We start from the raw sequence: 14,061 nt of genomic DNA on the forward strand, positions 1-14,061 counted from the left end.
AGCATTAGTTTTCCTGAAGAGGAAAAGAAGAGTCAGCAGTTCTTTGCAGAATCATTATGTAATGATTTTGTAGACATATCATGACACTTCTGTCTGATAAAAATATTTGCCTGTAATATTTCATTAAATTTCAAGTTACTGTGTAGCAACTATAAGAGGTTGGCGGCTGCCAAGAGCCGTGAGATTGCTGAATAGAATAATATTTCTGGAGCCTTGCCCAGAGTTGAGACAAAATTTGACTCATATTCATGCATACATTTGCAATATACCTCCAAATTAAAATAAGGATTTAACTCCATCACAAGGTTCTAGTGATATCATGTCAAGCTAAGAATTTATTATAATATCAATAGAAGCTTCTAAGTGACTCTAAAGAGCTACAGTGATCTTCACATAACTCTATTCTTTGGGATGTTTGTGACCTTGAGTTCTGTCCTCTCACACTACACATCCCTCAAGCACTGATTCAGTTGCTGGTAGGAGGATAATTATAATTTCAGCTACATTTCGTTTCTTTTTCTACTTCACAGTATATTAGCAAATACTGCTATGAGTAGGAACTACTATGTTTGGGAAGGTTATTCTTGCAAAATTTTAGAAACTGTAGAATTAAAGTGAGCTAGATCAAGACTAAAGAATTCATCACGTCTATTTTTGCTTTCCTTTTTTCACCTAGCAATCTCCCCCCCCCCAAAAAACAAACAAACAAAAAAAAAAAAAAAAAAAAACAGGGACAAAAGATTTAAAACAGAGAATGAGAAAAACAATGAAAGTACGGAAATTACATGATATGTACATGTCTGTTGAAATTGGAAACTTCTGGAGACCTGCCCCATCTCTTATTGAGTACTTCTGCACTTTCTAGCACAAGGGGAGTCCCAGTCTCAGCTGAGATTTTTGGGTATCACAATGGTGTAAGAAGTAATAAGAAATACCTTCCAATAGCTATATAGTTAATGTTCTTTCTTTTTGATAGTTGATCTTTTGATTTGCACTCATGAGTTTTGTAAACAATAATAATCAACTAATGATTAGTTAACAAATGAGCAGTATCTCCACATACAACTGTAAGCTTTCTAGAAGGAGACTGTATGTAGGCAGTTCACCCTTATATTAGAGTCCACTATTATGGATATCTCTATTACTTGGGTAATGGAGCTAAGAACTATTTTTTTAAATAATTCTAATAAATGTGACTAAAGCATCACATTTTTTGCAAGTATCCCATCATCCATCAGAAGATGAAAGTACTAAACCCTATGAATTCAAAGGAATCCCATGAACTCTAGTCACTCTGCTTTTTTTATAGATGTAATTTGATTTCAATACCTCTGTTGGATAACCAAGTTGGTTTCAAAAATGCTTGTATTTTTACTGAAAAATGCTATTCTACAATCTTTCAGCTTGATAAGCTATTTAACTGCTGATTCAGAATTCTAAAAAGTTTTAGTGAACACAAATACAGAATAAAAGTATTAGTATAAATTATTCACAATAAATTATTCCTTTAGTTTTAGTCACAAAGCTCATATTAGTCAGCTGGATTAAAATATTTGGACATACAGTAATTATGACAGTGGTGAACAACTCAAAAAGACAAGAGGAATTATAACTCCCAGTGTAGAAAAACTATTAGATTAACGATAAATACTGTAACAAAACATTGTCTTTTATTACCACTATAGAGTAATACGATAATTTAAGTTATTCTTGTTATTTTGTCTAATTAAAATCCAAAAATAAAACATTTTCTCTTACCACTGAGAAGCCAGTGTGGTAAAGATATCAGTAGTTTCAGGTTCTTCGAACAGTTTCAAAAGTTCTGGATCAGATGACAGGTCAGCAAGGATCCTTAGTTCAATATGGGAAAAATCTAGCAAATAGTGTTAAAATAAATCTATTGCTCTAAAATAAAAATGTATCTGCATTTTAACCAAACTTTCACAAATCAAAGTGACTGTTTAGTCATTTCCTCTTGTTCAACAAAAAAAGATATTTATAAAAAGCTCATCATTAAGAAGTTATAGTCCAGCTACAGATCACAAGGTGCCCAATTCCTTCATTATCTTCAGGTGTCAAATAATGTTATTAGCTCTTTTTTTCTACAAACTTCTAATGACACAGCTTACATGTCAACCACTTCTGGGACACTAGTCTGAAACACAGTAAGGAGTATACCTCATATAACGATATTAATCATTAATAAGGTATTCGATAGTCTTTAAAAATATGTAATGTCATGCAAAAGAAATTGGAAGACAAGATCACAGAACTGAGAATAGTAATATGTACGACAATAATATCAAGAATTTTCTTACCTGCTGCTAAAAATGTATATCCTTTGCTTGAAACAAACAATGTTCTTGGGGAAATAGTTACTATTTCCTCTTCTTTTCCTAGAGAAGAGACAAATATACACTATTCCCAAACTCAAATCCAAAAATGTTGGCATAGAAGGGGATAGTTGTTTAAAATTTAATGGAATTCATCTGATCAATGATTACTGACAGTTGACAGTGGGAAAAGCATGTCTTGACATAGGAAAGAAAAACTCGGAAATGTATTTTTGAGAAGCCCATACTATCTATAAGATTATTAATGAATCTGACTAGATTACTTACAGACAGGCCTATGTGCCACAGTATGTACAGTGCTACAGGTATACACAGCCACTACTCACACATCTTTTCCAATAATTTTTTAAAAATTCTTACAAAAATCCAACAGGCAGATAAAATAAAACTGCCATTAAAGTTTTTTATTGCCTCAAACAGATTCCTGTTTTATGATCTGTACTATAATTTCTAATCCAATGACGGATTAGTTGTGAAAAGGCAAATCCACTCTTATCTAAGAACCAAGTACAACAAATGAGCAGCATCTCCACACTATGGTTCTTTCAAGAAGGAGAGTCTATCTAGATCACTCTAATAGAAGAGTGAGTTTCTCTGTTATTTGGTAACACTTTTCTAGGCTCTGCTTTGATCCTCTCTAAATCATCTCTGCTCATACCCATTTCCTTTATCAAACATAACATATATGACCAACTTCTGGCGCTTCGTTGCAAGCTTGATTAAAATGACTTGAATCAGCACCTCAGGAAAAGCTTTATGAGCTGAATGTACACAAAACAGTTCTTAGGATGCTTAGCAAAGTTAAGATGCAAAGTTTTCATCTGGAAAAAGAAACAGTGAGTCTGTCCAAGGGAAAAGAAACTCTAAAAATTTATGAGTATTTAGGCTGGTGCTGAAGCAGTAGCCTTCTCAAGGGAAAAAACAGCAGAATTGGTTTAAATGCTAATCTATAACTGCGCATCAATGAACTGTACTCATATGTTGTAGCTATTGGTCTGTTACAAAATACAATATTTTATCACATAACTCTAAACTAATTAAATAAAATTGCCTTTTCATGTTAATAACAACATAATTTACCTTTTATGTAATGTTTCTTTATAATTTTAACTGGATGTTTAGAGATACCTTGAATGTTCTATAAACAAGAAGAACAAAAATGTTTAGTAAGTTAAAAATTACAAATACTTGTTTACGAACAATTTATAAAAGGAATAAAAAAATTAGTGATTTTAAAGCCAGAAGGACTTTATCATATAATAAATAAGATTAACAACCTTGCCTTTCAAAAGAAAATATCACAGGTCCTCTAGCTTGTGATATTTTCTTTTGAAAATATCTAGCGGAGGATATTTTCTTGTGATAAGAAAATATCACAAAATATTTTGATATTTGCCCTTCTTTGATTTTCGCAGAACTTATAAGAACTATTTGTCATTGTCAGACTTTAAAAATCCTAATTTATGGAGCCACTATAAAAAATTGAGTGACCCAAATGAAGGCCATTTTCTTTTAACTTTAGTTTTTTTAGATATGGTGGCAGAAGCCTCTGCATTACTATCAAGAAAAGAATACACTGCCTTAAGCTGTGAGAACAGAATTTTTTTCAGAAGACTCCCTTTTTGAAATGCATGACAAAATATAGAAGGAGCTATTTATTAGGAACAGCACATCAGTGAAGGTTAAAAGAAAGAACTAAGTTTATCAACAAACATAATGCTAGACTTGGTATAGCATTACTAGACTTTATTTCTAATGATCTGGGTTCATGTATCTTCAGTAAAGCAAGAAACATCACACAGTATCTTCCTTCTGTTACTTTGTGTCATCATGCCTCATCATCTAAAAAGGTGGCACATGACAATAGATAATGTGCATCAAGCTCAATTTTCGTAATTCCATGCAATTAATTTGCAGATGCCTCAGGAATTAGATGAACACACTAGTATTATATAATACTTGTGAATTTAGGAGTTGGGAACAGTGGTATATAATTTCTGAGATATAAACAAGAATGATCACCTTTTATGTCATTTTGAACTCAAAATCATTATTTTAAATTTATGAGGGATGCAATTAAATTTCAAAAGCTATTGAAATTAAAAGGGTAATATTTTATCAACATTTAAAGTGGAAGTAAAAGAAGCCCAGTCCTCCCCAAAAAAACCAAGATCATTTCTAGTCTTAGTATTGTTATTAAACATTCACAATATATTAAAGTTGAACCATCTTTCACAGTAACAAGACACAGAGAGATAGGAATCTACCACATATTACATGATATTTTCACTGGGCAACAAAATCAGGAACACATCTCTCAAGCCACCAATACAAAGCTTGACACAGAAGAAACAACACTCTGAATATTTTATTCTTCAGTTTCTAGTAATATTTAAGAACACAGCTGCACCAGTGGTCATTGTAATGCCATAGTCCATTATATTGCTGTCCAGTATATTGCTATTTAATCTGTGTGCAGAACTAACATTTCCATTGAAGATTACAAGATAGGGAGGATCAGTGCTTGTTAGTATGGATAACATGCAATTTAAGCAGCCAAAGAGGCTAACAAGTTCTCAGAACTTTAGAAAATTAATTCATTTACTATGTGCCTCGACATGAATGTGGGAGCCTAAATTTATCCATTTTTAAAAAGTTTTGTAATAATGTTTTAATTCTGACCTCACTCAGAATTGGCATCAGTTAGAGACCATTTTATGGACTTTTCATTGACCTCTGTATTGGTATTGACATTTGCTTAATAAGACTACCTTCAGCACAGGTTAAAGAGCTGTTTACAGTTATTCCCATGAATTATTGCTCCTTAGCTCACTAGTTTCAAAAGCCTGAACAAATAGAAATGGATATAAATTTATTTCAACATTTATCTTACAATGGTATAATAAATCACTATATTGCTGTCTTGTTTTCATTGAAAGCATATGGAAGAAGCTTCCCTCAGGAAAATTTTAAAGAATTTTTAGAAGTGCTACTAATAATTCTGAAAAATGTTATTATATAATTAAAGTGCAAAAATGTACTTTCACTTGTAAATTAGTTAATAATTCATGATTTAAATAAATCTTCAGAAAAGAGGTAATTTAAGAAACATGAAAGTGGTAATGCTCATTTTTAAGCTACTGGGATAGGTTGATAGATTCTTCTCATCTGATCAGTCATTTGTTAAACCGTCTATAGTCAGCAGACAGATAGGAATTTCCAAAGGGTGATTCAATTTACCTGTGTAAGATCTGTTGTAATTACAACAATTTAGCCTAAGATTCCCCTGGAGATCTAATACTTAAATTCCCAAATTCAAGGAGATAAATTTACCCTAGATATTTTAATGGATGGAGAAAAAAAGGAGACAATAATCTCAGAAGAATCTTCCAAATGGAAAGTCTTCCTTTACTTGAGTTGAAAATTCGGTGACAGTATTATTATATCAACAGCAGAAGACTGATATGGCTTTTTGTAAGTAATTATTGCCACCTTGGACTACATAACGTAGTCTATATTTGTTTGTGTATATTTATTTGGCGTATACTCCTGGATACCTCACAGATCCAATCTGAGATGTGACTGTCATCCCTTATTGTTAGAGAAGGGCGTCTAAATCTTGTTAGGATTTACAGGGAAACAGAATTACTTTCTCCATATAATTACGCTTCAGTGGGCAAGAATGAATACAGTCGTAACAGGAAAATGGGAAAGCTAGTTACAAAAGTTAACTATTACTACTTGTCTTCATTGTTTCCAGACAAGTAAAAAGCTATTCTAGTGGATTATTAACAGGAGAACACTAGCATTAGTTTAAAATCATCAGTAGCTGCATATGGAAATGCTTAAAAAGTGTTAATCACAGATATAAAAAAAAAGAGAGAGGGAAAAATCAGACTTGATTGTACTGCCTAATTCAGTTAGAGCACATCTTTTTTCAAGAAGCGCAAGGAGGAGGATCTGGAGAACGACAGATCAGTCAGCCTTGATTCCTGGGAAGGCAATGGAGCAAATAATCCTTGAAAACATTTCCAAACATATTAAGGACAAAATGAAATTGAGAGCAGTCAGCATGGATTTATGAAGAGGAAACTACAGCTGACCAACCCGATAGCCTTCTACAATGAAATGATGAGCTCAGCGTATGCTGTTTATCTTGACATGAGAAACCCTTTCAACCCCATTTCTCGTAACATTCTCGTAGAGAAATGGATGAAATACAGACTAGGTAAGATGAACTACCAGTCTGAAAGGACTGTGATCAGCATCATAGTCCAGCGGACCTTTAAGTCTAGCTGTAGGCAAGCCGCTAGTGAAGTACGCCAGGGTCAATACTGGGCTAATATTGTTTAACATCTCCACTAAAGACCTGAATTATGAGACCCTGAGCAAGTCTGAAGATGATACAGAACTAGGAGGAGCAGCTGATGGACCAGACAGTTGGGCTGTCATTCAGAGGGACCTCAACAAGCTGGAGAAATGGTAAAACACTGCAACAAAATTCAACAAAGGGAAGTGTAAATAAAGTCCTGCACCTACACAGGAATAACCCTACGCACCAGTACAGACTGGGTACTAGCCATCTGGAAAGCAGCTTTACAACAAAGGACCTGGGACTCCTGGTGGACAAGAAGTTGAACGTGAGCCAGAAATGCACCCTTGTGCCAAGGAAGGCTAACAGTATTCTACGTTACATTAGGAAGTGCTTCCTCTGTACTCAGCACTGGTGAAACCATATCTGGTACTGTGGCCAGTTCGGGGTTCCCCTGCAAAAGACAGACATAGACATACTGCAGCAAGTCCAGTGAATGGCCATAAAGATGATTAAGGGCTTGAGTATGACATACAATGAGAGGCTGAGAGAGATGGGGTTGTTTAGCTTCAAGAAGAGAAGGTTTGGGGCTTTTTCAATCAATGTATATAAATGGGAGAGTGTAGAGAAGAGTGAGCTAGACTTTTCTCAGTGGTAATGGTCACAAATTAAAATACAAGAAATTATATTTAAACATAAGAAAACACTTTTTTACCGTGAGGGTGGCTGAACACTGGACCAGATTGTCCAGAGAGGCTCTGGAATCTCCATCCTTGGAAATATTCAAAACTTGACTGGACACAGTCCTGGGAAACCTGTACTAATGAACTCTGCTTTGAGCAGGTGGCTTGTTGATTACTAAAGGTCCCCTCCAACCTCAAATATTTTGTGATTCTGCGATTCTGTTTTTATATGACATTACTAAATTGATTTGTTTATCCTTGTGCCAGCCTGTTCTTTTCTGTACTTCACATAATCTCTGACTGAGCTAGAATCAAAGCACTCAATTGAATGAGACAACGGAAAGCCCTAGAAAGATTCTGGTTTCATTCCCAAATAAGATTTTTGTATGAGGTACGCTTGTAGCATAATATTACAATATATCAAAGATTAAAGACAGATACAAATACTTTTGCAGAATTTTTCAGTCACTTGGCACATCATGTCCTAGAATGCAAACTCTGAGGCAAGCTATTTCTTTTAAAATAAAAAGAGAAAAGAAAAAGTGAGAAACAACCATATTACAAAGCATTAGAATGAAAAAAGCCCTCCAAGGAAAAATTACTTAAAATCTCACTTGAAAAGGGAAAAAACTGAGCAGCATGAAAGCAGGAATAAAGCAAAATCAAATTCTTATAAGCAAGTGACCAATTTTACCACTGTGCATTTTTTTCTATACCATTTGTTCAAAGTCTAACCAGAACTCTTTTCTTTTCTGAACACAATCCAGTCAAGCACCGAATTCATTAAAGTCACTTTGGATATAATAAACATAGACTGGCTCCTTTTCCTGGATCTCCAAAGCTGACACCTTTTTTTGATGGTTAGATCTGCCATGCAAGGATCTAATGCTCAGAATCAACTTCTCATACCTTATAAAAATTCATTTACTTAGACGTATTTTCCCAGTATCCAGTAGGTTGTCACATCTCTGTATTTTTAGCTAAATTTTTCAAAAAGCATCATGCTGGAAAAGCAAAGCACATAGGCATGACAAAAAATTTTTTCATCATGGACTGCTAAAATTGTAGATTTTATAAAACAGACTCCTGATGCCTGTTCTTTAACATTCCAATTTTATTGACCCTATAATCCATCCTAATGATCCTCTTGTATTCCCTACTCTAGTGTTTCCATCCAGTTTAGCAATCTTTTCTTGGTTCTGAAAATACCTTTATTAAAAGCTGTTCTGCTTTTGTCCCTTGTATCAGATGAAGACCATCTAGATTCTTGTCTCTGCTGTTAGGTTCTGTATGTAGAGCCATTCAGAAACAATGGTAGACTTTATTTCAGCAAGGAAACTCAGAAAGACAAAACTGACGGACTCCTGATGTCTCTATTAAAGCCTCACAACACAGCTTTCTCACAAGGTGTTCAACTCTTGCAAAAAGAATGCTCTAATTCATAAGGAAAGTTGTAATTATGACAGAACTGTTCTCTTCAGACAAAAACTTAGTTTGACAAAATGAAATTCAAAATATTTTTTTAAATTCATGGCATCTATTTGATGCCTAGCATTTTATTGCTTCTGGAGCAGTACAGACCATCATTTGTTACAATGATAATAGATTGGTGGATGACTACTCCTTTGAGCTTTATATTCTATATCCCCAAAGCTATTTCTTTTTATTCTTGCAGTGTTTTTTTTTTTCCTTTTTTGCTTCTTTAAAATTTCTTACTGAAATTTTGAATTGTCTTCTTTTTGAATTGTCTCTTCTTGCTCTAAGTGGGACTGCATCTGTTGGGAACCCTGGGGGGATAAATTGTGCCCTCATAGCTCAGTTAATTACTTGGAGAAGAAATGTAAGCACAAGTTCAGCGAGCTACTTCCTTAATCTTCAACACTCTGCTTGCTCCTTTGTTAAAGACCAAAGCTGCTGGAGGAATCGTGAGGAAAACTGCATGCTGCCTAGAATATTATTCTTGCAACGAAGAACAATGAGACTTTTGAGTCTTGAGGGCACCCTCAACCTCAATTCACTCAATTTAACTGGCATCTCCAAAATTGATGGCAAGACACCCATGAAAAATTGCACAGCAGAAATATGAAAAACTTGATGATTTAGCTTTTGGAAAATTCAGATGTTTAATTATGTCCATAGCGGCATCTATCACAGCAAAGGAATAAACAGTTATTTGGTATTAAGATTTCTACATGAGAAATAATTTCAGGAGAGTTTGAAGCTCTTATTTTTTAAACTACAGCAAGTAGCTCAATAAAGATAATATGAAAATGAACAAGGTCACCATAGCAATACTAGAGTTTTGTGCCTTCATTCCCAGGCACATCTTAACTTGTGTGCAATTGCCACCTAGTGGCTAGTTAAAAATTAAAGACATATTTTCCTTTACTAAACCACAGAATCATACAGTATCAGAATAGCAGAATCATGCTAGTAAATATTTCTATATTTTTGATACTAGATAATATTTTTAGCAACTGCATATGATTCAGAAGTAATGAAGTTGAATATAACACTCTTCTTTACCATGAGCACAGAATTACCAGGGTTTTATATCCGTCACTCAAGTATGAGACTTGACCTACCACCTTCTCACAAGCTTAAGAAGCTTTCAGAATGAATATAAGACAAGGAATAAAAAAAAATGACAAAAATATTGACTTTTTTTTAGATAGTTGGCCATGAAAAAAGAATAGTATATTTGACTACCTATGACTAATCCCCTTTTGCTATACTCTTCCAAATTTAGAGTCTGCCAGTGACATCAGGCAATAATGGCAAAGTATAACATTAAGAAGAACTAGATGAATGGTTTTCAAAATAACAAAAAATATTTGACCTTAACAGCTTAGTAGTTTGACATGTTCTAGCACAAATTTTGACAAATCATAGGTTCAGCCCAGAGGCTGGGTTTTTTACTGAGATAACTAACATCTGTACAGCAAGCAATTGTGTATATACTTGGCCCTTCATTCATCTTACAAAGAGCCCAAAACGGCTTGTATATATAGAATAGATTAAATCACCTATTTTATTTCATTGTTCTAACAGATAATGATACTCAAAATATAAGCTCAGTTAAATTAATGTTTATTAATACAAGAGGCTCTTAAACTCTGGGATGTAGGATGTACTCCAAAAAGATATGATTTATTTTGGTGAAAAAACAGTGCTAAGGCATAGGAGGTAACAATCCTCTGATTATCAGTTAAAGCTAGTAAATATTGTACTAATTGTATTAATTCCTCCCAGCAAGAAGTGGTAATTCTTTATTCAATATTCAAACTCTGACAGGAACCTGGGCCCTCTGGAAAAGCTCTTTTTCATATTTTTGAGAGTTCTTCATTGTCCAGGATATTAGAGTTAAGGACTAGCAAACTGAGCAGGTCCTTAAACTATGAGTTATTGTTTAAGAGTCACAGCTAACAGATGATCACGGTAATGCTGCAGAACTCAGGACAACAAGGCCATGTGGGAGTCAGTTAGATGATTCTCTGTCCTCTTTCGTCTACCTTCAGTGACCCTCATACAGGCAGCTATCTATCTGTGTTCCAGCCAGGACAGAACACTTCCTTCTACAAAATTCTGAGTCAAATTTCCTGAGATTTTATAAAAGGATGCTGAGGAAACTGAATTGGCAATTTTTTCGCCCTTTGACACAGGAAAAAACTGTCAACACGGAAAGTGGACCATAATGGAGATGTAGAGATCCTTTCCCTGGAATTGTTTAGGAAGCCAATAACAAAGATTTTGAAAAGACGTACTTTCTGAAAACTGGACACCCAAGCGAAGAAGAAATAGCTCTGGCTGCAACTAACATTTGATCTTCTTCTGTAACCCCTTCTCCATCCATAAGTCACTCTTTTCTCATTCTTCTTTTTCTCTCTACTTCATGTTTTCTCTTGTCAGAATTCTTGGCTCTTTTGACGCCATTTTCCTGACTGACAGACAGCATGGGAGAAGAACAACATATGGCAAAACAAACTATTTAAACGCTCCCAAAATCGTTGAAGAACTGAACAGGAAATTTAAAGCCATTCTTTGGAACAGCAAAGAGCAAGTGCATATAGCAATGCTCTGAGTATATGAAACATAGATTTTTAAGAGAATATAAGAGGACTTTCAGAATAATACTTTCTTAAATTGATTGTTCTTTTCAATATTTTCTAAAGTGCCAATAGATTGAAATAATCTAAAATATACTAAAAGAGCAGACTGTAAAACATGAAGAAAAATAGAAAATTCTTTATGTATATTCCCCTCTCAGACATATTTCTTATTCTGATCTTTTAAATTCTAGTTTGTAACTTCTAAATTTAATTTAAATTTGTCATATTAAAACACGAGTTTTTATAGTCACCGTAATGCACTACTTTCATACTTCTAGTTTTGTAATTATTCATCTCTAGCGCAACTTTGCGCTGTTCATTTTTGCCTTTTTCTTCGATTTCTCTTAACGGAGAAAAAAGAGAGGCCCCAAGCTGGGAAATTAAAACCTGTAATTCATGGCAACAATGACAGAAGATGTTTGATGAAAACAAAAATCAGATGGACAACATGTAATCTAATTCTGATCTCTGCTAATTCTGCTTTCTGCCGTTCAATAGCAGAAAGTCAGTAGAAAAATACAAACCCAGTTTCCCTGGAGTATCTGTAGCCATGATGGAAGGTAAAGGAAAGTATTAGTCCTTTCTTGCTAAAGGGGCTTACTCCTGCTTCTTAGCAAGTTGGTCACATCTAGCCCTTTTGTGAACCTGAGATTAAGGTAATTCATTATAAGCTACCAGTAGTATGATTTGGGCATGATTCCAGCCTGAATTATCCTCCTTTTCTGTTTATAGCAAACAGAAAAGCAAGGAGATTAGATAGATTGTCAGAAGAATGCATGCTTCATAGTCTCTTAAAACTAGAGCGTTTTCAGATTTTGAAAAACAACAACAGAAGAAAACAACTTAAAAACAGAAAAATGTTAAGAAATATTTTAGTAAAAACTAAACTGGAGTAATTGAACTTTGAAGCATAAGGGTAAGTATGTCACAACTAATTGTAGCTTTGCTATGTGGGATGGAAATTAAAATATCTTTTCTCCTCCAGTTAAGCCCTGATTCCTTGTTCATTGATAAACTTTGAACCTAAGAAACAGTCCTCCTTTTTGAACTAGTAACATCATGCAAAGCAAAAAGTAGCAGACAGAATAAACAGGGATGGTCAAACTGTTCTAAGAAAAATAAGATTGGATTCATCACAGTAAATGGCACAACCATTCTAAAGACAGTTAAATTTTGTCTTTATGTGACAAGTAACCTTCACATAATTCTAATTTCAAAATTTTCAGGCTGTGCTTCTTTTAAATATAGATATTCACTATGAAGGTTTGACAGCTGTAAGAAAAGAAATGTCAATCAAAAAAATGCTAGCATAGGAAATGCAGAGCAATATTTTTTAAAATAAATTTTTTACAGTATATTCCTAATTAGGTAATGTTTTATGTTTATGACGGATGTGATAAAACACTACAAAGAAAAAAAAAACGTTCAAGCTGTACAGGCAACTTGCTCACAAGGAAAGAAAACACATCTCATTTTTTAGATAACATGAAGATGTCTAATACATATATTTTTTTCAAACATAATGGAAAATTCACAGCTTCATCTTATGATTCCTTTCACAGCATCAGATGAATATCACTGCTAAAAAAAATTCATTAACTTCGTGTAACTAAAGTAAGGTGCACAAGATGTGACCTGAACCAATAACTGTGGTTAGTGGAACTTAAAGTTGTACTGAAGTCTGTACCTCCTAAAAACATAACTGTAATGGCTCTTTTCAGTAATAAATCATTTTGGTTTCTTCTCATCCCTAACCTTTACCTTGTGCACATAATGGAGCAGGAGAATAAAAGCAGCTTTCCTCTTTCTGAAGCTTCATAAAGTATAGGAACTGAAGAAAAAAAGTACTAAAAATCTTCCACATCATAGAAAGCTACTCCTGCTCAACTTCTGAGTTAATGATACAGTAAAATATGAAACACCTATCAGACAAGAAGCAAATAACCTATACTAAAAAAAAATTCTTAAGAGCAGCATGAAAAGAGAGTTGAGGCACATCTAGCACAGTAAAACCTTAAGGTTTCTAGCCAGTCTCAGAAATTTTATAACTTTTTCTTAAATTTACAGTCTACTTGGTGCTTCTGCATTCCTGTGGGTACTTCAAAATAGCATGAAAACTTTAAAATAACTTATCACAGCCAAGACCTTGGAGCTTAATTTCTATTCATTCATTTTGTTGTTTCTTTGATAAATGCAACAGTCCCCCCTTGTTTATACTGCATGCATTCAATCACAGTGATTTCCAGTAATATTCCTGCCCTCCTTCGTGCTTTATGTGATAAAATCTTATCCTATAGTATATAATAGTATGTTAGATTTATATCATCCAGAAAAACCAGCACATTTTAAAGAAATTTCATCAGCAAAGGATAGTCTGTCTTAGCCGGCTAGAAATATCAATACTATAAATATTGATCTTCTACAAAAGATCCAATTATGAACCTGCAGGAAGCCAATCTCTGGCTTGTCCTAGAGTTGGATTTGAAAACAAGATATTCTTGTTAGATATAGTGAATCTTCTTGAATATATTGAATCTTATTGAAAAAATTTCCAGCTAACAAACTGTTCAAGCAAGAGCATAGAGAACAGAGTCTTGTTTTAT

The 14,061-nt window shown here is 34.0% G+C and overlaps 1 protein-coding gene across 1 annotated transcript in view; it reads right to left on the reverse strand.

Annotated features, from left to right (window-relative positions):
- POLN (DNA polymerase nu) overlaps window positions 1-14,061 on the reverse strand; it is a 96,676-nt gene that overhangs the window by 52,036 nt on the left and 30,579 nt on the right. The window contains exons 16-18 of the mRNA XM_062574633.1: window positions 3,435-3,492; window positions 2,319-2,396; window positions 1,759-1,873 (exon numbers count right to left, since the gene is read on the reverse strand). Of these exons, the coding sequence (XP_062430617.1) occupies window positions 1,759-1,873; window positions 2,319-2,396; window positions 3,435-3,492 (251 nt within the window). The remainder of the gene's footprint in view (window positions 1-1,758; window positions 1,874-2,318; window positions 2,397-3,434; window positions 3,493-14,061) is intronic.

This window comes from Rhea pennata, chromosome 4 (genome assembly GCF_028389875.1).
Source record: "Rhea pennata isolate bPtePen1 chromosome 4, bPtePen1.pri, whole genome shotgun sequence".
In the NCBI taxonomy this organism is placed as follows: Eukaryota; Metazoa; Chordata; class Aves; order Rheiformes; family Rheidae; genus Rhea; species Rhea pennata.